This window comes from Sorex fumeus, unplaced genomic scaffold, assembly GCF_029834395.1.
Source record: "Sorex fumeus unplaced genomic scaffold, SorFum_2.1 ptg000006l, whole genome shotgun sequence".
Lineage (NCBI taxonomy): Eukaryota > Metazoa > Chordata > Mammalia > Eulipotyphla > Soricidae > Sorex > Sorex fumeus.
Genome location: NW_026606063.1, coordinates 49,831,002 through 49,858,011, shown reverse-complemented (window position 1 = coordinate 49,858,011; position 27,010 = coordinate 49,831,002). Strand labels below are relative to the sequence as shown.

The 27,010-nt window shown below is 40.2% G+C and overlaps 1 protein-coding gene across 1 annotated transcript; it reads left to right on the top strand.

Annotated features, from left to right (window-relative positions):
* The first annotated feature begins 344 nt into the window (after nucleotides 1–344).
* On the top strand, nucleotides 345–25,939 carry PEX13 (peroxisomal biogenesis factor 13). Its single transcript, XM_056122906.1, has 4 exons — nucleotides 345–491; nucleotides 8,868–9,562; nucleotides 20,736–20,861; nucleotides 21,823–25,939. The coding sequence occupies exons 1-4, from the start codon at nucleotides 400–402 to the stop codon at nucleotides 22,119–22,121; spliced, it is 1,212 nt and encodes a 403-aa protein (XP_055978881.1). The 5' UTR covers nucleotides 345–399; the 3' UTR covers nucleotides 22,122–25,939.
* The last annotated feature ends 1,071 nt before the right edge of the window (nucleotides 25,940–27,010 follow it).

Below are 27,010 nucleotides of genomic sequence, written 5' to 3'. Positions count from 1 at the left end.
CCACGAGTGCGTGGGACCTGGCTCCCGGCCACAGCCAGACCCGGCCCGGAAAAAAAAAAAAGAAAGAAAGAAAAAAGAAAAAAAAGAAAAATCTCCGTAGGGCTCCGAGGTTCCTAGGCCACAGTAGTCGCTGACAGAAATATCGATGAGCCTTTACCCTCAGGTCCTGGGTGAAAATTCTTTCGGAGGCCAATAAAAGGGGAGTGTCCTCCGTCAGGGATTCGTGGTCTCTGCACTCCCCAGTGGCGGCGGGCAGGGCTCTGCTCCGCCCGTCCCGCCCGCGGGGGTGAGCGGGGCGGAGGTCTCGGTGCTCTGCTCGTTGGGCCTGGCGCTCGGGGTGCACTTACACCCCGGCCGGGTGAGTGCCACAGCCCAGGGAGCTGAGCGGAGGCGCTGGAGATGGCGTCTCAGCCGCCGCCTCCCCCGAAACCCTGGGAGACCCGCCGAATTCCGGGGGCCGGGCCGGGCCCAGGACCCGGCCCCACTTTCCAGTGAGTGTGGGATTCTTCCGGCCGCTAGGGTGGTGGGCTGGAGCGGGGACCTGTCTGGCAGGCGGTTGAGGCAGTTGGGGTGCGCTGTCCCCTCCCCCTCACCACCAGCCCCCGACCGTGAGGGGGCTGAGGTGCAGCCCTGGCGCCCGCGAGAGGAATTTTACTGTCAGAATGGTGATTTTTTTTCTTTTCTTTTTTTTTTTTTTGAACTTGACGTGTTTCAGATACGAGGTTTTTTCGGAGACCTTCTGGGCGCTTCGATGAGTGTCAGCGTCTGAAGCAAAGGGTGAGGGGCGTTTTCCTGCGCTTTTCTATTTGCGGGGCGCCCGGGCCACACTGCTTGGACGGCCCCCCCCCTTCTTGAAAGCATTGAATTTTTTTTTGTCTCTGGTTGATGACAGTGGAATTTGCTCTGCCCCAGCTCGCCAGAGAGCAAAGTCTCGCAGAAGCGTTTTTGTGTGTGTGTGTGTGTGTGTGTTTGTTTATTTTTTAAACATCTGGAGAAGTTGGTGAAATCTCCAAAGGTCGCGTCTGCAGCGCAAATATATATGTGCTTGTTGTTCTTTCCACAGTAGCTTAGCAAGAATTGGGGTAGAGACTTGGAGAAGCAGGATTAAAACGATTATTTGCAAAATTGAGGCCTGGTCCTTATTCGTTTGCAAAATAAGTATGATTTTTCTCTTAGGCCTATAGTTTGTTTGGTTTCTTTTTTAAAGGAAACCAAAAGATTTTATTAAAGATTAATAAAATTGATAAATCCTTAACAAGAGGAAAAAAAGGGAGAGAGGCACTGAGACTAATTGTCACCATCGTTAATGAAACTGAACATCTCACTGTAGACTTCCCATTCCAGTGTTAGAATGATTGTGAGAAACAATTGTGAGCATAAATCTTAAATCAGGCCTATAGTTTGTTTTTTGTTCTTTACATTAATCACATCCACAATTCAGAGAAGACTAAAATAGAGTGTAAGAGCCCTTTCAACTTGGTTCAGGTGAAGAGACTCAGTGTCCCATCACCTATGTTGTTTTCATTAAAAAAAAATTACCCTGATACATGGGAAAATGTATTTTAGCTGGGTTCTAAAATCTAGGCTATCTTTAAACGCTTGAACATAGTAGCAACCTAATTTGATAATAACAGATACTTAACAAGTCCGTTTTAATTATGCTGGGAGACAGGGATGACTATGCTATCGTTTTTATGAGTGATTTTGACTGTCAGGAAAAAAAAAACAATCTGAAATGTTCTTTGGAAGAGAATCAAGAGGTGTTGTACTTTATTGTCTTAAATATTGGTTTATGTAAAATCAGCTGGCCTGGAGCGATAGCACAGAGGGTAGAGGGCATTTGCCTTGCAGGAGGCCGATCTGGGTTCGATTCCTCTCTCCCTCTTGGAGAGCCTGGCAAGCCACCTGGAGTATCCCGCCCACACAACAGAGCCTGGCAAGCTCCCCGTGGTTTGTTCCATATGCCAAAAAACAGTAACAAGTCTCACAATGGAGACGTTACTGGTGCCCTCTCGAGCAAATCGGTGAACAAGGGGAGGAGGGTGGACAGTAAAATTAGCCATTTCCCACCTTTTATTTTATTGTGGGATAGTTTAAAGGTGTAAAAACTGTCAGTCTGTGAATACTTGCATATTCACTCCCAACTGTAAGAAATATTAACATTTTTCACTGGTGGAGAGATGGGTGTTGGAACACTGTATGACTGAAACCTAGTGATGAACAGCTTTGTAAAAGACATATTAATATTTTGCTAGATTCGCGGGGGCTTGTTTGGTTTTTGTTTGTTTGTTTTTGGCCTTTTGGGTCACACCCGACAATACTCAGGGGTTAATCCTGACTCTGCACTCAGAAATTACTCCTGGCGGGGACCTTATGGGATGCTGGAAATCGAACCCAACCCCAGGTGGGCCGCATGCAAGACAACTGCCCTCCCCACTGTGCTATCCCTCCAGCCTCCTCGGGGGTTTTTTTGTTGTTCTTTGGGTTGGTGGCAGAGGGTTGCAGAGGCAGGGGCACATTCCACTATGCTCAGGGCTTACACCTGGCAGAACTGGGAGAGGATGGGACTGGACAGAACCATGTGTGGCGCCAGGAATCAAACGTTTGTCAGCCTTGTGCAAGGCAAGCACCCTACCTGCAGTTCTATCTCTCTGGCCCTCCCTTGTTTTTAAATCAAAATTCAGTAACCCAGGATATAGCTCAGCGGTGAATGAATGTATGAGACCCTGGGTTTCATTATCTGGCACCAAAACAATAAAAGTTAAATTTACTGAAGCGTTTAAACACTCACATTCGGTTTTTCTGCAGTAACTTCTATCCTTATTTGGTGGTGAATCTGACAGATAATGTTTTTATATTTTATTTACACTTTAGTACTTTCATTTGTGTGTACTTTTTGTGCGTGTATGAAATAATTTCTTTGTGTTCAAACTACCATTGTGGTGGAGTTCGTGCAAAATTCAATCAGCCTAATCAGTGGCTGATTAAATAGCAGTACTCTTACATAAAAAAAAAAAAACCTAACATTGTGTATCAAAACTTGATGGAAATTTTTTCCCACCAAGTATTTTTTCAGATTTATTTATACATAAAACTGTTGTTCATTTAACTACCAGATAATATTTTCCAGTTTAAAAATAAACTATTTGTTCTGTTGTCAGTGTTAGGGCTTAGCTGTTGTACATTAAAAGTTGCTGTAGGGATAAGAGATAGTACATGGGTAAAGGTGCTTGCCTTACAGGGGCTGACCAAGGTTCAAATCCCCCACCACATATGATTCCAGAGTACTACTGAGTGTGGCCCACCCCTCTACCCCTCCAAAAAGCTGCTACAATCATCAGTTGTGCCCTTTTTATTTGGGCCTTTGCAAGGAGTTTTCTAAAGCATTATTGAGAAGTGGAAATTGATGAAAAGGTCTTCTAGCACTGTTGCCAAATTGCTCCCCCAAGTGGTTGTATACCAATTTTTACATTTTTGCTGGAGAGAATTCTCAGCAGTTGTTGTTATTTTTAATACTGATTTAATCATTCTTTACATTGATTAGTAGTAAGATTGAGCATCTTTCTTTTTTTCTTTTTGGTTCATACCTGGCGATGCACAGGGATCACTCCTGGCTCTGCACTCAGGAATCACTCCTGGCGGTGCTCAGGAGACCATATGGGATGCTGGGAATCGAACCCGGGCCGGTTGCATACAAGGCAAATGCCCTACCCGCCGTACTACCGCTCCAGCCCCTGAGCTTCTTTTTAAATGTTTATTGGCCATTGAAGTTTCTCCTCTATCTTTTGCTGACATTTCTGTTGACTATTATCACTATGAAATTCATTTGCATTTGTTTAATAGCTTTATAGTCTTTGTCTTTTTTTTTTTTTGAGTTATACTGGACAGCGTTCGGGCCTTACACCTGACTGTTCTCAGGGATCACTATGGTGATGCTTAGGGAACCAGGTCAAATCAGATCAGCTGCATACAACACAAGTGTATGAATTTGTCTCCAACCCTTATATTGGATTTCTATCTTGCCAAGATTTTTATTTGTAGGGTAGCTGGGGTCGGGTTGGGCTACACCCAGCAGTGCTCAGGGGCTATTCCTGGCACTTTACTCAGGGCTCATTCCTGGCAGTGCTGTGGGATTCATATGCAGCCCTGGCCACATGCAAGGCAAACACCTTAACACCCTATACTATCTCTCTGGTATTGCTCATATTTTTATTATAAAGTAGCATTAGATTTTATAAGTGAAGGTTCTGCATCTATTGAGATAATACATGTATTTTTCTTACAGTTTTCCACCTACAATTTAAGTAGAAAATTCCAGTTTGGAGCCAGGGTGATGGTACAGCAGGTAGAGCACTTACTTAGCTCACAGCTGACCTAGGTTCAATCTCCGGCATCCCAGATGGTCCTTCAAGCAACAGGAGTTAATTTCTAAGTACAGAGTCAGGAGTAACCCCTAATCATCTCTAGGTGTGGCAAAAAACACCAAAAAAAGGAAAAGAAAAAAAAATTTCTATTTGCTATCACTAGTAAATTATGAGGTGTGGGACCTGGAATGCCCAAAAAATTTTGTATATGCCATATATAAATTCAAGCTGACAGTGTTTCCCCAGACCCCAAAGATAGCCTCCCAAATCATAATAAAGGAATATCCTAGTTTTGAGTTAAAATGTAAACTTCAAAATATTAAAAAGTTGTGATTTATTGCATTGACTTCCTAATGTTGAATTATTCCTACATTTTCTGGATGAATTCTGCTTAATTGTGATTATTTTTGTTGAATAACAATGTTATCTTATTTATATGATATTGAATTCTTTCTCAGCTTTTTTGTTGAATACCCCCATGTGCTGTTCAGATCAGAGGTGGTGCACAGAAACCACCAGGGCCACACCTGTGGTACACAGGTGGCCATGCTGGGTCAGGGATAGAAACCCGGGGCTTAGTGTGTGCAAGTATTGCTCCAGTCCTTTGTGCTGACTCCCCTCATCCCGAATTCTGTATCCTCAGACCTTTGCGTGTATGTCCCTAGGTATAATTAGCCTATAACAAATATAGAAGAACTGGAGCCATAGCACAACAGGTAAGGCGTTTGCCTTGCACACGGTCGACCAGGGTTCAATTCCCAGCATCCTATATGGTCCCCTGAGTACTGTCAGGGGTCATTCCTGAGTGCAGAGCCAGGAGTGACCCCTGTGCCTGGTATGACTCAAAAAATAAACAAACAAACAAACAAAACAACAATTTTAGGGGAGTTCGTGCCCAATGAAATCAGCTTAATTAATGGCTGAACAATTAGCAGTTCTCCTACATTATTTTTTTTAAAAATTATGGGGTTTTTTGGTATCAGATCTAACTTTTATTGCTTTATGGTAGATCGTTTTCCTTTTAGTAGCCCTTAAACTGTGGAGGTGTGAAAGTAGATGGGGCCATGAGATAAATGAGATAACTCAGTCCTTAGAGCCTTACAAGCATGAGGCTAACAGTTGAAGCCCTTTTATTCCTGCATACTCCAGCCATGATCCTGGCAACTCTGTTGCTTGTGCTTGGCAGTTCTGCTGTTTGTTATCTCTAGCAACATGAGTGATTTCTTGCCACATCTCAGCCAAGTGTGTGCAAGCATCTCAGCTAAATAGGGTACAAGCCCTGGCAAAAACTACAAGCAAACTTGTTTGATCTTGTCATTGCAGTAATAGGAAGAGAAGGGATAGTGGGGAGGTAGTGGAGAAAAGGGCAAGAGGTAGTTAAGCCTTGTTAAGAACACAAGCCGAGCTTCAAATCATCTCAGTTCCTTTAGTTATATTTTGGATATTGTGAAGACACTGTTCAAAACAGAACTAGTATTGGTGCTTCTCCAAGTATCTTTTTTGTAGGTGAGAATCTGTGGCTGCTAGTTTTTAAACTACATGTTAAGCAAAATGTAAATAGATATGAGGACCAAAGGGATAATAGGGGGCTAAAGTGTTTGCTTCGAATCTTGCCAATCCTGGTTCCCTTTATGGTTCCCCAAGAACTGTCAGGTGTAGTACTAATCCTCTGAATTAGTTAATAAGTAGATAAGAAATGACAGAATGTAATGTAGACCTTGAACACACTAATTCAATTGGAATTTTATTGCTCGCAAAACTTTCTCTGTGAAGAAATCATTTGTTGGCTTTTATTATGGTTGCAAGCTCCTTATTAGGTGCCAGATTGGCTCTCAGAATACCAGTGACCTACAGCATAGTAAGAAAGAAAATGTCCATGTCTTGGAGAGACAGTACAACAGCTAGGGTGTATGCCTTGTACACGGCCAATCCAGGTTCAATATCCAGCATCCCATATGCCCTCCCCGCCCCCGAAAAAAAAAAGGAAGGAAGGAAAGGAATAGAGAAAGAAGAAAGAAAGAAAAAAGCAAGAAAGAAAAGAGGAAAGAAAGAAAATATCCAGTATAAGGGGCTAGAGAGATGGTACAGTCTTATATTAGCTGTACATCTGGCTGGGGGGGGGGGGGTACCTCAAAGGTCTAGAGGGCATGCTTTACATGCAGGAGGATAGAGTTCAGTCTCTACCTATTGTGTGATTCCTGAGCACTGCTAAGAGCAACCCCAAACACTGAACTTGGAGTAACCCCTTAACACTGCTGTCTGTAGCCCAAAAGCCAAAATAAGTAAACATATAAAGCAGTACTTCTCAATTTGTGTTCATGACCAATACTTTTACAAAACAGTAAAAATATAGCAGAGTCAAACAAGTTTCATTTTCTCACTAGAGAGTGATAGGAAGAATTCATAAACTAGCAATGGTCCATTAGCATAGTTCTAAAGAAATCAGTTTCTGAAAAATTAAGAGCTTTCACACTAAGAATTCCAGGCAGACTCATATGATTTTTTTTGGTAAAAATTTTAAGAACAAGGGGCTAAGACGATAGTATAGTGGGTAGGGTGTTTGTCTTGTACTGAGCCAGATTCAGTCCTCAGCATCCCACATGGTCCCCACCAGAAGTAATTCCAATATTCAGAGCCAGGAGTAGTTACCCCTTTAAAAAATGGTGACCAAATAGCACAAGATTAAGGCGCTTGCCTTGCATGAGACTGATCCCAGTTTGATCCCTGGCACTGCATATTTTCTCCTTAGTACAGCAGGCCCTCATCCTCAGGACCACTGGTTGGCATCCCAATTTTTCAAAAATCATGGGGAAAAAATCTTTAAAAGACTCACCTGTTGATCTGTTGAAATACATATATTATGGGTTAAAATTCAGTATAAAGAGGTTGATTGCTTTAATTTAGTCTACAAAGTTAATGTGGATTAACAAGAATTAATGTAGATTAATCCCTAAACTCCCACTAGTGCTGACTTTTGTTTTTAGAAACATGTAAAATTCCAAACTCTCATTCTCATACACACATTCACAACAAAGACACTTTTAAAAAGGAAAACTTCTTTTTTTGGATATTAGCAACCCTTAATAAAAACTATTTTAATTAAGATAGTGCCATCTAGGTACAAGGATAGACAAGTATTTCGTTGTAAATAACCCTAGAAAATAAAAAGTGTAATTTTTTGTGTGCTAGTAATTGAACCCAAGGCTTTATATGTACGGGATAAGTGCTCTACCAACCACTTACATTGCTAGCCTCATAGATGTAGATATGTCTTTTAACATTTTTGTGGTGCTGGACACACACACACACACACACACACACAGAGCGAACTTAACCACTGAGTTACATCCCTAGACCTAGATGCGTCATTAAAATGAACCACAGGAGGGATCAAAGTGATAATACCACAGGTAGGGCATTTGCCTTGTATGTGACCAGAGCCAAGTTCAATCCCTGGCACCTCATATGGTCCCCCAAGCCCACCAGGAGTGATCCTTACATTCAGAGCCAGGAGTAAGCTCTGAGCACCATGGGGTATTGCCTCCCAACCAAAAATAAGTAAAAGAAACCAGAGGATCTGAGAGAGAACTCAGGGGCTGTAGCACATGTCTGCATAGAAGGTGGGAAGAGAACCGGGGGGGTGGGGGGGGGTTGTTTTTGTTCCTTGATACCTTTTAGTCCCCCATGCATAGCCAGGAGGGATTCCCTGAACACTTCCCTTAAACAAAACAAAAATTTATTTAAAAAATAAAATAATAGAAAGATTGCATTCATCTGGGGAACATAAAGTAACAAAATAGGAAACTAACACCCAAGTATGGCAGAGATTAGTACCAGGAATTTTACTCAATGACCCAGAGGACAACCACACATGTTTGGGGAAGGGGGAGCTCAGAGAGAGAAGGGAACACCAAATAAAGGGTGTTGGGAGGATCCGCCCACCCTTGATGGGAGAGCATGCTGAGGGTAGACTGTCGACCAGCATGATTGCCACTCAATGCCTCTTTTGCAGACCATGGCACTCAAAAGGAGAGAGAGGGAAATGCCCTGCCACAGAGGCAGGGTGGGATGGGGGCTGAGGGGGGGAGGGGATGCTGGGATCCGTGGTGGTGGGAAATGTGCATTGGTGGAGGGATGGGTGTTTGATCATTGTATAATGGAAACCCAAGCACAAAAATGTGTAAGTCTACAACTGTAGACTGTACCTCATGGTGCCTCACTATTAAAAAACAAATAAATATAATTTTAAAAAAATAAAAAAATAAAACAAAATTTGAAAAAACAGAGATTGATGATGAAACTAATAATGCTAGCATGGGTAAACAGGAAAGTAGTGGAATTCTGTTATTTTGTCATATCACTGAGATTCTAAGTATCTGGGTATTGGATACTATTAAAACAACTTCAGTAGAATACATCATAGTGTTGATATATGGACGCTGTTTAATGTTTACTTTGAATTTGTGTGTTTAAGTGTCTGTTTTGAATCTTTTCTGGTTTTAGATCTGCTGATTTGGGTCCTACTTTATTAATCAGACCAGGACAACCAACACTTACCAGAGTGCCCCCGCCTATTCTTCCAAGGCCATCACAGCAGACGGGAAGCAGCAGTGTGAACACTTTCAGACCTGCTTACAGTTCATTTTCTTCTGGATATGGTGCCTATGGAAATTCGTTTTATGGAAACTATAGCCCTTATAGTTATGGATATAATGGGTTGGGTTATAATCGCCTACGTATGGATGATCTTCCACCTAGTAGATTTGTACAGCAAGCTGAAGAAAGCAGCAGAGGTGCATTTCAGTCCATTGAAAGTATCGTGCATGCATTTGCCTCTGTCAGTATGATGATGGATGCTACCTTTTCAGCTGTCTATAACAGTTTTAGGGCTGTGTTGGATGTAGCAAATCACTTTTCCCGATTAAAAATACACTTTACAAAGGTGTTTTCAGCTTTTGCATTAGTTAGGACTATAAGGTATCTTTACCGGCGGTTACAGTGGATGATAGGTCTAAGAAGAGGCTCTGAGAATGAGGACCTATGGGCAGAAAGTGAAGGAACTGTGGCATCCCTTGGAGCCGAGGACAGAACAGCTAACTCAGCAAAATCTTGGCCAATATTCTTATTTTTTGCTGTTATCCTTGGTGGGCCTTACCTCATCTGGAAATTGCTGTCTACCCAGAGTGATGAAGTAACAGGTAAGAGAATGGCTTTTAAAAAATAATAAAATAATCTTAGATTTCAAGAGTAGATTTGTTGAATAGTATTCTTTTTTGAGGGAGGTAGGGGTTCTTTTGGACATAACCAATTGTTTTTCTAAAACAAAGTGAAAACTATCTGCGTGATATCACTTGTGTTCCACAATTCTCAAGCAATTTTCCACGAAGTAAATTGACAGCTGCTCACAGATAAATGCAGCGAAGATCTGCACAAAATAACCATAGGAAGCCTTCCTTTATGTCAGCAAAATCCTGAAATTCCATAAATTTAACATGTATTAGTTGTGTACAAGTGTCATTAAAACACAAATCTGGCGAACTGGGGTGATCCAGTTCAAGTGGTAGGGCGTATACTTAGCATATGCAAAACCAGGGTGTAACCAAAGCACTACTCCTGCTTTAAATTAAAAAAAAAAAAAAGAAGAAGAAGAAGCTGGGTGGGCAGGGGAGTTGTCACACAGGGTGAGTGGAGGATCAAGAATGGATCTGGTGGTTTCAGAGCTCTGCAGAGAAGTGCTCAGAGACTCTAGTACAGCCAGGCTATCATTTCCTAATATTTTAACATTCTTTATATTCTTTATCTTTATATTCATTTATATATTTTGCTATATATAAGAGTCTGGCAAACTCCCCGTGGCATACCAAATATGCCAAATACCAGTAACAATGATGGGTCTCATTCTCCTAAAGAGCCTTGAATATAATCTCAGGGCTAGGATGAAAGAGACGTTACTGGGGCCTGCTCGAGGCAATCGACGAAATAATATTTTGCTGTATTCATGTATATATCTAGCTATATTTAACTAGAACTAAAACTGGGGGAAAAAGTATCAAAAGAAAAAATGTGTTGTTTATTTATTGTGGCTAACTATTGTTTACAAGGTATCGAACTTGATGGTGTGGCAAGCACAGAATTAGGATAAAATTCCCATGTCTTTATAAAATTTACTAACAGGATAAAAATAATAATTGGGAAGAGACATAAGGTTGAGTTTTTTTTAATGTAAGAAGGTAAAGGTAAAGGTAAAGGCCCTCCCGTTGTTCGTTGATTTGCTCGAGCGGGCCCAGTAACGTCTCCATTGGAGACTTTGTTGTTACTGTGTTTGGCATATCGAATACGTCACGGGGAGCTTGCCAGGCTGAAATGACTAGGTATTTGTATATTTTAGTTTATTTCTTTTTTTTTAAATGTAGGAGTACTGCTATTTATTAAGCCACGGATTAAGCTGATTGAATTGGGCATGAACTCCACATTACTTTTTTTAAAATTTTAATTGAATGTCTGTGAGATAGACCATTACAAAACTGTTCATAATTGGGTTTCAGTCATCACAGTGATTCAGCACCCATCCCTCCACCAGTGTACATTTCCCACCCCACCACCAATGTCCCCTGTTTCCCTACCACCATCCCCCAATACCCCACATTCCACCCCAACCTTCCTCTATGGGAAGCACTTTCCTTCTTGCTTGCTTGCTCTCCTTTTGCTTTTGTGCGTTGTGGTTTGCAATGCAGGTGCTAAGAGGTCATGATGTTTGTTCAGGGCATTTGGTATTTTTATCAGGCCAGTAAGGCTAGAGTAGCTTTTCAATTCTGTGGCAGCTTTGGGGTGTGGATGTGACTGCCAAAGCTTCTGGAAGTATAGGGAGGTGGGGTAGGTAGCCTATCCCAACAAGAAAGCCGGGAGATTTCAATCGCAAAACCCACACACCAGAATTTTCAGCAAATTATGTCTCTGTAAAGTCCATCCTGAGATGGTGGAGTCAGGCCAGGGGTATAATTTTGGATTGTGGAAGCAAGCGACTGCAAGGGGCTCTGCTTGGGTGGGCAACTGGCTGCTGGGTGCTCTGCTTGGGTGCACTCCAGACTGACCCACTCTCCAATTTATCCCAGTCTGTTCAGCCATGCATGGGTCCAAGATTAATTGTGGCTTTTGCTCTCTTTTGAGATTTATTTATGGGTCTCTGAAATAAGGCCAATAAATAAGCTTGTAGAGGTGAGCTGGAGGTGGTTGTGGGCGTGGCTTCCATATGCCTAACTTTTGTTAGTTTAATTTCTTGGTAAACTTGGTCCCACGTTGTTGGGATCTAGCGAAAGGTACAGCACAATTTTGTGGTATCAGGAAGTCTGAAGGCACCATCAGACGACTGATGCACTCACCCCGCAGGTACAGATTGACCTGCTCTCGGTACCATACCCACGCTTATTTAATTCTTATAGCAATCCAAAGAGATGGGAATTAACTTCACTTTACGAGTGATGGAATCGAGGTTTAGAGAAGACACTAATTCAAAGTGATGTTTGTAAAAAGACAGTAACAAAAATAAAATAGGATGGTTTTGCATAAGACTAAATTAATGATAATGAAGGTCTAAGATAGAATCTTTTCAGCGTATTTAGTCACTGGCTAGATGTAGCGCATGATGGTTAAGAGTTGACCCTCGTGGGGTTGCAGTGATAGCACAGCTGGTAAGGCATTTGCCTTTTACACGGCCAACCCAGCATCAATTCCCAGCATCCCATATGGTCCCCCAAGCACCACCGGGAGTAATTCCTGAGTGCATGAGCAAGGAGTAACCCCTGTGCATCGCCGGGTGTGACCCAAAAAGCAAAAAATAAATAAGAGTACGTGGAACCGGAACGATAGGACAGCAGGTAAGGCATTTGCCTTGCACACAGCTGACCTGGGTTCAATCCCTGGCATCCCATATGGTCCCTGAGCACTGCCAGGAGTGATTCCTGAGTGCAGAGCTAGGAATAACCCCTGAGCCTCACCAGGTGTGACCCAAAGAGCCAAAAAAAGAAAAAGAGTAGGTCCTCAAAATTTGGATTGAGGTGGATACTGGTTTTTCAGTAATTTCAGTGTGTTGAAGGCCCACTACAGCAGACACAAAGGAACTAAGTATATAACAGGAAATAAACATCCCTGAGGTTGTGACTAATGGGGAGACATAATAAATAGGAAAAATGTGTAGTAAATTGCAATATATCAAATGTTACTAAGGAAAAAATTAAGCAGGGAAGAGTGATGCAGAATCCCAGGGGTAGGACGTGGGTTTATAAAGCTGTATATAGTAAGGGAGGCCTCCCCAAAAAAGATGGGAATAAACCTTGCAATTATTTGAAGGAAGTATTTAAGGCATAGTGAATAGCAAATTGCAAAGATATTTAAGTGGCAATATGCCTGGAATGTCATGTGAATAGAAGGAAGTCCAGTGTGACTTTAGTAAAAGAGAAGCAGGAGATGAAGAGGGAACAATATAGTGGGTAGATTGCATAAGCCTTGTAGAAACTTAAGAATTTGGCCTTTATTCTAAAACGGGGAATTGTGGCACATTTTTGTGCCAAGGAGTGATTTAAAACTAAGGTTTTGAAAGGGAAACCTTTCCCCCAAGAGTGGTTTTTAGATATTGTAGCAGATGCCAATCCAAAGCTCCAGAGACAGTTATAATAACTCAAATGAGAGGTGGCATTGGGTTGGCCCAGAGTGGCAAGGACAAATGTTCTGAGGTAGGGTATAGTTTGGATATGCATTTGAAGACAAAATGAGCAAGGAGATCTAGAGAAATCACATGGACCAACTAATTTTTTGAGAAATTTTCATTCTTTTTGTTATTGACTTTTATTTGCAACTGAGAATTTCAAGTAGAACTTAAGTTTCAGAAGGCAAAGTATAAGATAGAAAAGGGTTGTAGGAAAGAATTCAGAAAGAAATATCTAAGAGTCATCCCCATAAATGTCAGAAGGAAAGGGATAGATACCGAATGCTCTCTGTCATGTGGAACTTAAATATACACACCAAGGTAGCAAAAAAGGTGCAAAGGCAGCATAATGAGAACTGAGCTATACAAGTGGGGTAGGGGGCAGAGGAGAGATGTTGAGAGGGAGAAGTTTCTTTGGAGGAGGCAGGTGAGTATATTGTGATGGATATGGTGTTGGAATTATGTAATGAGAAACCATTATTCACAGTGCTAAAAACCACAGAATCTCAATCCATAAAAACTTTCACGGGACCAGAGTGATAGATAGCACAGTGGAGAGGGCATTTGCCTTGCATGCAGCCAACCTGGGTTTGATCCCCAGCATCCCATATGGTCCCCTGGGCACCCCCAGGAGTCATTCCTGAGCGCAGAGCCTGGAGTAACCCCTGAGCATCGCCAGGTGTAACTCAAAAAGCCAAAAAAAAAAAAAAGGGAATCATTCAAATAGACATAATCATTATAATAGTGTAAGTGGATGATAGTACTATCACTCATCCATAGAAATGAATGCTGAGTATCAGGAGACACAGAGGTAGAGCTTCGTTATTCCTCTACTATAGAAGTGAAGGTGGAGATAGGAAGTTTCAAGAAGGGGAATGATAATGGTTGGTGTCAGATATACTATAATAAGATCAAGAATTAGAAAAGGCATTAGATTTTGCATTTGGAGTTTATTATCTCTAGCGAAAAACTAGCAAGTAGTTTTAATAAAATGGAGATAAACTTGTGGGAGTAAGAGGTAAATAAAGACAGAAAATGTAAGAAAGAGATTAACAAATAGAAGAAGTTTTTTAAAAGTAGTAAATGACTGAAGCAGTAGTACAATGAATAGGGAGTTTTGCCTCCCATGTGTCCAACCCAGGTTTGATCCCTGGCACCCATATGATTCCCAGAGCCTCTCCATATGTGATCCCTGAGTCAGAGCCAAGAGTAAATCCTGAGTACTGCCCAGCGGGACTCAAAAACAAAAAAAGTAGCAAGTTAGATTAGAGCAAGTTGATGTGAAGTTGTTTGCAGTTGCCATTTTTTGTTTTGCTTTGTCTTTTAAGAAATGAGATCTGAACAGGTGAAGAGATAGTGCAGTGGATAGGGCACTTGCTTTCCATGCAGCTGACTCGGGTTTAATTCCTGCCACCCGAGTGGTCCCTCAAGCCCCACCAAGAGTGAGCAGAGCCAGGAGTAAGCCCTGATTATAGCCAGGCGTGGTGCCTTCTCCCACCCCACCCCCAAAAAAGGAGATCTGAGAAAGTTTTTAATCCGAAAGGAGTCAATAGAGAAAGATTGTGGTAATGCATAGCAAGAGAAGCCAAGTGATAAAGAAGCATCCTATGGCGTCTAGGACATAAGGAGCCAGGTAAAAGGAGGCCCAGTGGTGGTGGTTGTAGAATTTAAGCCTGCTGTAGAATATTGAGACAAAGTCTAAAGTAGTGTCAGCTGTATCATTTCTTAGCATTTTTAGACCACAGATTGGCAAAATATGGCCTGTGGGCTAAATCTGACTTGAGCACAAGCTGAATACTGAATACATATTTTAATAGTTTGGGGGGAAATGTAAAGAAAATTGTTTTTGTTTATGTGAAAATTACATGAAATTCAAATATTGATATTCATTAGTAAGTTTTATTAGAAAACAACTACATTATGATGTGTTACAATGACTGCTTGAGTAATTTGCAGCAGAGAATCTTATCTGCACTATCTGACCACTGTCATTGCTTTGCAGTAATTGCCTCACACTCCACACAATATAAAAATTTCAGTAATTTGAAACTCAGAAACAATAACTCAGTAAGTAAAGTTTAAATAACCAAGTATATATACTAATGTATTTTTTTATTATGAGCACATAGAAACCACACAAGTGAATTTTGAATATTACAATTTTTAGGCACAATAAAATATGGATTATTTTGTTAGTGGATTAGATCATAAAGCATTGCCTTAATCATGCAATGACGTCATAGCTCTGTTAAGTGGGTACTGTTTGTGTGTGTGTGTGTATTTGGGGCCTGGAGAAATAATGCAATAACCTAGAGCACCTGCCTTGCAAGTATGTGCCCACAAGTTCAAATCCCTGGTGTCCCACATGTACTGGACATAATTCTGGCAATTTAGCTCTTTGAACCTGGCAACACTGCTGCCTGTGATCCTCTCATACCACACAGTTGTGGCTTTATCCATCACATCCATGTATGTGTAAACACAAAAAAAATGGATGTAAGCCCTGGCAGGCACCACAACTAAAAAGATGTGTAAGTCCCATAGCCAGGAAGTGTCACCTGGGTGAGCACATGCTCACCACAGCAAACCCCAGCAAACACCAAAACTTGTGGGTCTCAACCAAGAATGTAGCCCCTGGAGAGTTACATATGCAAAGGCCATAGCAAAAGTAATGTGAACCTCAGCGAACACAATGGCCCAGTATGCAGGCACTGAAACCCCTGGAGATCTCTATGGTTTACAATATGGGAGCATTAACCAGTCAACACAAAAGAAAGGAGGGTTGTAGCGAAAATTTTTTTTGAAGTTTGACATTATTAGACAGAATAATCATCAGGAACTTCCTAACTCTCGGGAAATCAGTGGTCCAAAAAAAATCAGAAATTCAAAAGTAGCATATCTCATGACTAGAAATTTCTCATCAGAAAAAGGAAATCACAGAAGGGATCACAAAGTGCTAAAAGGGCTAATGCTTTGCATGCATAAAGCCCTGGCTTAATCTTTGATACTACAAAAGAAGCTTATGACCAAAGTAAGCTTGTGATAAATTCATTTGTTAGCTATGAAAGGAAATTGAAATCTTTTTCACGATCACGATCACGACCATCCTGTTGTTTGTCGATTGCCTCAAGCAGGCCCCAGTAATGTCTCCTTTGTCCTAAGCCTGAGATTTTTTAAAATGTGCCACATTCGAGGCTCTTTCAGGGTTAGGAGAATGAGACCCATTATTGTTACTGGTATTTGGCATATTGGGTACACCACGGGGAGTTTGCCAGACTCTGCCGTGTGGGCAGGTTACATTCGGTAGCCTGCCAGTTTGTCCAAAGTAAGGATGAGATAGTAAGATGTCGCTTCCGGGATCTGGGTTTTATAGTCTCTGGGTCTTGGCCATTGATGGGATTACACGGCGCCAGGGGGCCAGTTGGTGGGTGTGACCCCTGCCTACTGGAACATGGAGGATCTGGGTGGAGGATGCTCAGCCCCGATCTGAGCAGGCTTGGAGATCTCAGCCCTGGGACCCGCATGCCTTTGTTCCTCTGCTGGTACCTTCATGCGAGTGGAGAGTGGTCTCAGCATATAACATTAATTATAAATGTGTCCAGGAAGAAGAGACTTTTTTGACTCTCAACCTTTCATTAAGAACGGTTTTTTGAGAAGAGCAGGACGTCCAGTTTATAAGTAAGACCCTCTGTGTCATGTAATAAAATAATGATTTAAAAATAAGTGGTATTGAGCCCGAGAGCTAGCACAGGGTAAGTTAAGGCACTTGCCTTGTATGTTGCTGTCCCTGGTTTGATCCCTGGTGCTGCAGAACACTGCCAGGAGTGATCCCTGAAAGCCCTGAACACAACCAGATGTGCCTCCAACCCCCACAAAAATGCATAACCCTAGAACACAAAATTACCTTCATGGGCATAAAAAGACTAAAAGGAAAAGTTGACAATTTAACTCAGAAAAATCTACTAATGAGTAATAGTTTATATAGCCTTATTACAAACAAATTTCTCAGCTTTTCTATGTGTACCATATTTAAACTGATCTCATTTACCAGATTCAGATCATGAATGGGCAATAGAATATTTTTGGTTGGATAATCCTCGTTTAAATGAGGTTGACTTGTTTAAAAAATACCAGCTTTTTAAATTTTGATAATGACTTTGGTTAAGCAAGTGCTGTGTGTTTTCCCTTCTAAACATGCACTGGTCTTGCTTAGTAATGTCCACCTTTTCAAAGGTAGTGAATGCATACATGCTGCTGACCCTAGTTTGATCCCTGTGTCACATGATCCCTGAGCATTCCTGGATACTGTGCTGAAGGCACCTGAGCTCTGCCAGGGTGGCCCCGGAATCCCCAGGACCACAAGACAAGCATCACTACATCTGCAGGCCCTCACATTAAACCCCAGTTCCATTGACCAAAAACCATTCAAAGGAGCTCTTGGCGTCCTGGACACTGCTTGGAAGATCTTATCCCACCCTCCTCCCCCCAAAAAAATCCCACAGATTAGTTTTTATTTTTATATAACTGGTTATATTAAGGTACCTAAATATTGAGAAAATCTCATTGTCTCCTGGAGCAGAGAAAGGTTTATCATGTTTCAAACTATGTTCATTAATCTGGTAAAAGCAAGGTCTACAATTAAGCTGGCAGTGCCCTATTTACATTTTTATCTTAATTGTTGTTTGGGTTTTTTGTTTGTTTGTTTTGTTTTTAATCATCCCCAGCAGTAATCATGGCTTACTCCTATCTTTGCACTTGGTGCTTGGGGGACCATATGCAGCGCTAAGGGTGGAACCTGAGTCAGACACCTGCAAGGCGAGCACCTTACACTCCTTACAGCCTCTCCATCCCTCATTTTGGTCTTAACTATAGCGTATAATTAAAATTTTCTTCTCTTATTGAACGATATTTTTGTATGACTAGTGTCTAATATAGAGCAAAATATTTAATACAAATCATCTTAAGGTCATATGCTTTTAAAAAATTCAATGTGACAAGGCATAGTAGCAATTTTTGTTTATCAGTTCTTCACCAAGTGAGACTAGATATAATTCAGAATTGTCTTTTAAACAGCTATTCAAAAATACCTTTATACAACCCTGTAAATGTAATTGATAATGGTGCTTTGTTAATTCATTAAAATGAAGGAGATAAAACATTTGCACAAAGTTGTAAATTAGCTGAATATTATATTATTCATCAGATGTATTGCAGAAAATATTTGAATATATATCCTGTTATCAAACTAGTGGTGTCAAAGGTAAAACTGAGTCACTCTTATTACATAACTATTGTTCTGTGGATTTTATCGTATTAGAAGTTGAAGATCCTGACATACTTGCCCATCACATAATAGTGTGATGACTTAGTGGAGGCTAAATTTAATTAATGGTTTTTTTAATTGAATCACCGTGAGATACAGTTACAAAGCTTTCGTGATTGTTTCATTTATACAGTGTTCCAATACCCATCCCTCCACCAGTGTACATTTCCCACCACCAATATCCCCCATTTCCCGCATGTCCTCCCCCCCAGCAGAGGGCAGAGGTGGGCACCCCAGGGTTATTTTTCCCAGAAGTGGTATTGCTGGGTCATGTGGAAGCTCAATTTCTAGTTTTTTGAGGAATGCCCATATTGTTTTCCAAAAAGGCTAGACCACTCGGCATTCCCACCATCAATGAATGAGAATCCCTTTCTCCCCTCATCCGCACCAGCACTGATTGTTCTTATTCTTCTTGATGTGTGCCAGTCTCTGGTGTAAGGTAATATCTGATTGTTATTTTGTTTTACATCTCCCTGATGATTGAATGTAAAGTGTTTTTAATAGTTTTTTTTTTTTTTTTTTTTTGCTTTCTGAGTGACACCTGGCGATGCACAGAGGTTACTCCTGGCTCTGCACTCAGGAATCACCCCTGACAGGGCTCAGGGGACCATATGGGATGCTGGGAATCGAACCCGGGTCAGCCGCGTGCAAGGCAAACACCCTACCCGCTGTGCTATTCCTCCAGCCCCCTTTAATAGTTTTTTTTTAATACTTTTTAAGATTAAGACTTGAGTTTTTCTGAACAAAAGCCATTGTCAACTATTCTTACTGATAAACACATAATGGCTTTGGAAATCAGCTTTATCAGTTACTGCCTAACTGATTACCAAGTAAATGTTTTCAGTTAATTCATTCTAAAGCTATAAAACAAAACAGTCTTTTGTAAAACTTAATATTGGAGTAGATATTTAGCCATAACTATTGTTGTTATAATTACAAGTAATGTTACATTGTTACACTCTGTACACCTCCCAAACTGTCTAAAGATAAGCACAAAATTTTCCTCTGTACACCTCCCAAACTGTCTAAAGATAAGCACAAAATTTTCTATCTACATTTGTAACAGATACACTTTCAAAGCTCAAATTCGAACACAGAAGTATTATTTTGAACACAGAAGAATTTTTCTTGAGGTCCAGGATGTGGCTTAGCGGTGAGCCACCTCCTTGCATGTGCAGGACTGCAAGTGCAATCTCGAGCTGCTCCACGTGAGCACCGCATCCTCACTCAGCACAGCAGCCAAGTATGCTAGCACTCCAGGTGTGTATTTCAAAGTCCATTTCATTTTGCAGCTGAAGAACTTGCCCTTCGTCTTCTATGGAAGTGATCAATCACTAATGACAAGATAAAAATATATATCAAAAGAAGAATTAAACAGAGTTAGACTATTCATCTTTGTATGCTCAATTAAAACCACATGTTCAATTGATCAGCCTATGACAGAACCTAACAGTCAAAAATACTTTTCCGTAAATAAAATACCTCAAACCTCATCACAAATTAACATTAATAGGTGAACATTCGTACTTCATATGTATAGAAACATTACTTTGGAGACCCAGTTATGTGAAATGTTATCCTATCTCCCAGATTCTTATTCTTCTTAGTAATGAAGAGGAAACTCAGTTGTTACTATATTTTTAAGTTTTTTTTTTTTTTTCAAAAACTGGGGGGGAAATTTTCTTTAATTGCACATTTACATGAACTACATGATATCTTCAATTTTTCTTTATGACCTGCAAAGCCTAAAATATTTACATTCTGACCTCCTTTCCACCTTCTTTTGGTTTGGGGGCCACACCCATCTGTGCTCAGAACTTATTCCTGGCTCTGCACTCAGGGATCACTACTGGGAGTGCCCAGGAGACCATATGTGGTGCCAGGGATCAAACCTGCATTGTCTGCATGCAAGGCAAGTGCCTATCCACTGTTCTTTCAGGCCTCTTCCCCACCCCACCTTTTTGTGGGGGGTGGGGGGGCTGGGGGCATGCCAGCACTGCTTTGGGCTACTCCCAATTCTGTGCTCAGGGGCACACCTGGCAGTGATGCACATTAACTCCTGTACTATCTTTATAGTCCCTAAGATCAGACCTTTTACAGAAAGAAAATCACTAGGTTTTTCTAAAATTTGGTTAGAAAAATCACTAGGATTTAGTCAGAACATGAAGAAAAAAGGTTAATTATAGATATCCTGGCAAACATATTGTTGACTTTTACAGTTGATTATAGGATTTATTGGTGGGGGAAATCATTTTTTTTAATATTGTATGCAGTTTGCAAACCAAACTGAGGTTATGTTATCCATTAGTAGGCTTTACTAATCTAATATTCTTAATTTGGTTTATAGATAACACCAATTGGGCAAGTGGTGAAGATGACCATGTAGTTGCCAGAGCAGAATATGATTTTACTGCCGTCTCTGAAGAGGAAATTTCTTTCCGTGCTGGAGATATGCTAAACTTAGCTCTCAAAGGTATAATTAATAAATCAGACTTGTCTATACATTTTTAGAATGTGTTAATACTGTATAAAAAACTGCAACAAGAGATGTTGGTTGTTAAGTAGCTAAGAAGGAGTTTAGGATTTCTCTCAAGTATCATTGTAGATCTTCCATATCTGATGGAAGGAGAGAAGTGTTCAATGGTGTTGTCCCATAGTTGTCTGAAATAAGTATTTCATTTGTATGATCTATTTAAACCAGAATACTCCAGCTCTGTGACATGACACATGAATGAGAATGTGAACTTGATTTCAGGAATGTAACACCTCATTCCTCCCTTCTACCAGCCCCTGGTAACAAGGAAAAACAAAGTACTAATTTTCAATTTCTGTTAACCCCTATGGTAAAACATAAGGTCAACATTAAATGTAGCAAATCAAACCAAAGAAATGATATATTATCATCTAAGCATCCCTGTCAGTCTATAATTGCTGTGATTACATTGCTTTTTCACTTGAAGTGTTTATTGTAGGAAATGTTGTTCTAAAGTTTGGGGAGGAAGGACCAAGTAAGTAGGACACTTACCATGCATGTGGCTATCCTAGGTTCTGTCCCAGCAGTTTGTGTTTCCCTAAACCCCTCTGGAAATGATCCCTGAGCCTAGAGCCAGAAGGAAGCTTTGAGCACTCCCAGGTGTGGCTCAAAAATAACAAAAAGTTTTAGGGGCAGAATAATGATACAGTGAGCAGGACACTTGCCTTTCATGCGACTAATATGGGTACAGTCCCTCGCACCGCATATGATGCTGCAAGCCAGCCAGGAGTAGGCCCAGAACACTGCCTGGTGTTACCCAAAAACAAAACAAAAAATCTCAGCTTAAGGTTGTCTGTGTGTTTTATTACATAGATATGAAAGTTATTACTTAAGTTTTTTTATCACTGTACTTTTTGACCTCCAAAGTATGTTGTGACAAAGCTGTCTTTTCTTCCATCAGACCAGCAACCCAAAGTGCGTGGTTGGCTTCTGGCTAGTCTTGATGGTCAAACAACAGGACTCATACCGGCTAATTATGTCAAAATTCTTGGTAAAAGAAGAGGTAGAAAAACAGTGGAATCCAGTAAACTTTCCAAGCAGCAACAATCTTTTACCAGCACGGCACTAACTAAAGGAGCCACGGCTGCTGATTCTTTGGATGAACAGGAAGCTGCCTTTGAGTCTGTTTTTGTTGAAATTAATAAGGGGGCTGTTTCACCTGATTCTGCTGGGAAAAGTGGAGATAAACAAGATCTTTAATCTTTTATGTTTGCCTGCAGTCAAACTATAGAGTACTTTTAAAAATTACTTCTTATAAAAAAACTATTAATTTGCAATCCAATTAAAATACTTGTTTTTGGCTATTCCAGGTGTTTTGCTGCTAGAAATTATTAAAGTTTTACACTAATATATTGGTCTAGTGACTTGGTTATATTTTACAGGTTATTGAACCATGAGATTCTTTGGATCACTAGATTTTAAGATTATGGACATTGCTGTCATCTTCATCTTATTTAAAATCCTATGTTAAGTGAGAGTAAGGTTGATGAACTAGAGAATATACAGTTTGCTACAGTAAGGATCATTGATGTGGGGAGTTTTTGTGTGTAATTTTATTTTTAAGTTCTAGAGTAAATTGATTTTGAGTCCTCAGAAATTGAGTGGTAACAAACATGAGAAAAGGCAAAAACTATTTTTACATTAAATAATAAAAATGTTCTAATCTGAATTATGTCTAGTGTTGGGTTTGTTTTAGTCAGTAATATTTTTTAATTTTACAGTCATCATCAACTGACACTATTACCTTTTGTTGTGTTTTTATCTTAAGAAAGTCACTAGAAGTATTGTGAAGGATGAGGGGTGGAATGATATTTAACCCTAATAATTTTTTTTGACAGTAAAAAACCTGAAACATATCTTTCTTACAAATTATTTCCACTTGTTCTTAGGATGATATAACATTTTATCCCATTGTAATATGATTAGCTTTTCTCTTGGAATACTTAAAATATATTAAAGGTTTATTTTCTTTGTCTTTCATTAAGACTCAAAACTTTAGTTTGTACTTAATGGTATAACTAATTCTAGCAGTAATAATATTGATCTTTTCATAGATTCTCTGCTTCTACCTAATATAATCACTTTTTAAAATTCTGTATTTAAGCTATCTTTAAAAATTGAAAATGTTCATTGAATATACTCTTCTTTTAGGTATAGCATTTGCTACTAAGATTATAAATAAAATGCTCATTTGCCAATTGGAATATGATATTACTATGTGACTTTATTTTGTTAGTAAATTATTTTAAGTACAGTTGAATTTTAGCATAATATTTCCCACAAAATTGGATTATTTCTATACTTGCTCAATCATATAAAATACTATCATAAATGTGTGTATACTAATACATTTACAGGTATTGCTAAAAACTTGTAATTATTTGAAAAATTTTTAAGTATCTTATCCTTTTTCCCTATACACTTCATGTTCAACCAACTGAGTAATTCTATAATATAAGACTAAGCAAAACATAAAAGAAACAAGTATATGCTCAGCATAAAACATTACTAAAAGTTTCTTGGGGGCTTTTTTTTTATAATAACAGTATAATAAGTAACATTATTTAAAATATAAATCTTGATTCTGTTCAGAAAATTTAGTCCAATTTTTGTAATGCAGTTCGTAGTCCTCAAATAGAAGAAATTAATTTTCTTCTATAAATTTTTCCATTTGTGTTCAATCATATTCGGCTTTGATTCCTTGAAAATTTTGTTCTTAAAAAAATATTTTAAGGGGCTGGAGCGATAGCACAGCAGGTAGGGGGTTTGCCTTGCACGCAGCCGACCCATGTTCTATTCCCAGCATCCCATTTGGTCCCCCAAGCACCGCCCGGAGTGATTCCTGAGTGCATGAGCCAGGAGTAACCCCTGTGCATCGCTGAGTGTAACCCAAAAAGAAAAAAAAAAATTATTTTTTAAGAGAAAATTTTTGTTCTTAAAAAATTTTTTTTCATGGGCCTCGAGCATTGATACAGCAGCTTGGGCAATTGCCTTTCAACCTGCCAACCCAGATTCTATTTCCAGCAGCCCATGCGTTCCTCTTGAGGCCACCAGGACTGATCTCTGAGCTCAGAGCCAGGAGTAAGTCCTGAGCATTTATGGGTGTCACACACCCCCCCCCCCCACGCCGCCCAAAAAAAGAAGTTTTTTCCCTAGAACATTGTATTGGACCAGAGCGAGAGAGTGCAGGGGCTGGGGTGCTTACCTTGAATGCAGCTGACCCTGGTTCAATCCCTGAGCACCACCAGGAGTAATCCCTGAGTACTGCCAGATGTGATCCAAGATCTTATGGACTCCTCAGGAAAGGAGAAACTGCAGTGGGTGGAGCACTAGTACAGCCATGAGAGTGTTTGCTTTGCACACTGCTGATCCAGGTTTGGTCTCCAGCATCCCATATCATCCCCATGCATGCCAGGAGTAGATGCTGAGTGCAGAGCGAGAAGTAACCCCTGAGCATGACCAGGTATAGCCAAAAAACTAAATTTCAAAAACACAAAGTAAAGAAAAGGAGAAGCTACAGAAGTACGTAAAGGCTGTGATGAGATTATGAAATTACCTTCCAGGCTGTTAGGTCTTCCCTCTGACAATATCCAGATTACTTTTATGTATGCTGAGAACTCTAAACCAAGACATTTGGAGGGATTGTATATAACTTCCTTCAAACGCTCTTTTAAGATCATGTTCTCTTTTTGAACATCTCTCTCTCTACCCCTTCTCTCCCTCCTTTGTCCTCCTCCCTCCCTCTCTTCTCTCTCTCTCTCTCTCTCTCTCTCTCTCTCTCTCTCTCTCTGCTCACATTTCTCTAAATTTTTTTCAATGAAAAACCATTCACTAAAAACAACAACAACAAGTTGGAGTACTGAGATATCTAAATCAACTGCTAGAAGTGAAGTAAAGGCAATAAATTGAGTCAGCGCTGTTTAGGTTAGAAAAGGTGCCATGAATCATACCCAAGGTCTCATACAGTCAAGGCATGTGCTCCACCACTGAGCCACACACCTGGCCAAGGTATTCTTCAGCACAGAATATGACAAAACTTCTACTGTGTTTTTTTCTTTTTGTGGGGGTTAAGTGCTAAATTACAATATATATTATCTGGTAATAAATTGTATCTGGAAATTCTTTTTTCTAAAATTTTAATAGAAGAATTTATGACCAGAATGGTAGATAAACTATATGTAACCTTTTGTTGTGATGCACTGCACTGTACTGTCCTCCCATTGTTCATCGATTTGCTCGAGCGGGCCCAGTAAGGTCTCCATTGTGAGACTTGTAGTTACTGTGTTTGGCATATTAAATACATCACGGGGAGCTTGACAGGATTTGCCGTGCAAGCAAGATACTCTCGGTAGCTTGCCGGGTTCTACGAGAGGGGTGGAGGAATCGAACCTGGCTCTGCCGGGCAGGCTGCGCATAAGGCAAATGCCCTACCGCTGTGCTATCGCTCCACCCCTTTGTTGTGATAGTATAGAATAATTTGAGATTAGATGTAAGGTTCAGCTTCTTTAAGGAGTACTACTTATTTTGAGTGATTTAAGTAAATTTTTTATATAAATTACTAAAACCAAATATTTTCAGTTAAATGTTATAATTATTACAGTAATATATCACATTTTTTTCTTACTGTATTTTATGAATTTGGAAAGGTAAAGGTAAGAGAACTATAGATTTTCATGTTTTAGCACTTAAAGTTTGGCTTAGTCTGTCAGTGTGTCATAATTATACTTGAGTATGTTTACCCTTTATACTATGCTTTCTTTAGTGGTGGGGAAAACATTTTTTGAAAATAAACTGTGAAGTTACCTTTATTGGACAAATAAAATATGTTAAACTTGATTGACTTTTTTTAAAGATAAACTGTTGCTTTTTGCAGTATTGGCATATAAAAAAGTTCTTCATATCATTGTGTATATCGACTATTCAATTGTTCTACTTGTAATCTAAAGAAAAGAATAGAATTACATTTATATAAAATGCATCTGAAGGTGCGTTCAATAAAAAATAAAACCTCAAAATTCTAGTTTGAGTCAAAGGAAGGTTTTTGGTTGTTTGTTCGTTTGTTTTTTTGGGGGGTCACACCCAGCAGTGCTCAGGATTTACTCCTAGCTCTGCACTTAGAGATCACTCCTGGCAGGGCTCGAATGCCTAATATTGAACCCAGGTCAGCCAATCGCAAGGCAAGGACCCTATTACTCCCACGCATATGTGACGTTCTAATCTGGGCATTATAATTCATTGTAAGAATAAACTCATTATTTTTCGGGTTCTTCCTTGATAACACTGAGGATTGCTATTACTTCATGAGTGCTTTTGAAAATATGCAAAATTCAATCAAAAATGATATGGCAATTAAATGTTTTTGGTAATTTTCCATCACTGTCACTGTCACTGTCCTCCCGTTGTTCTTCGATTTGCTCAAGCGGGCCCAGTAACGTCTTTATTGTGAGACTCCTTGTTACTTGTTTGGCACGTGAAATATGTCACGGGTAACTTGCCAGGCTTTGCCGTGCGGCGAGATACTCTCGGTAGCTTGCTGAGCTCTCCAAGAGGGGCAGAGGAATTGAACCTAGCTCTGCCAGGCCGGCTGCACACAAGACAAACGCCCTACCACTGTGCTAATTTTCCATATACATTTAAACTCATATTCAGGAGCCAGAATTTTAGTTACAGCGGGTAGCAGCATTTGCCTAGCACGTGCCTGACCCAGGTTAGATCCCCAGTACCCCGTATGGTCTGAGCAGGACCAGGAATAATCCTGAGCATCATTGAGTGTGACCGCACTGCTTAACCCCTCCTTCCCCCCCCCCCCAAAAAAAGTAAACTTCTCTTATTCTTTAAAAATTAAGTCTCACATTCACACATCCTTAATTTAAGAATTAAAACTAGTGGGGTTGGAGAGACAGTACAACAGGTAGGGCATTTGCCTGGCATGCAGCAGACCTAGGGGTTTTTTTGTTTTTTTTGTTTCTTTGTTTGTTTTTGCTTTATTGGGTCACACCAAGCGATGCTCAGGAGTTATATGGGATGCCGAGGATTTAACCCAGGTCGACCACGTGCCAGGCAAACACCCTACCCGCTATGCTATTGCT

Coding starts and splice junctions, on each gene's coding strand:
- PEX13 (XM_056122906.1), top strand. CDS start 400: ATGGCGTCTCAGCCGCCGCCTCCCCCGAAACCCTGGGAGACCCGCCGA. Junction 492..8,867: donor GGACCCGGCCCCACTTTCCA/GTGAGTGTGGGA, acceptor TTCTGGTTTTAG/ATCTGCTGATTTGGGTCCTA. Junction 9,563..20,735: donor CCAGAGTGATGAAGTAACAG/GTAAGAGAATGG, acceptor TTTGGTTTATAG/ATAACACCAATTGGGCAAGT.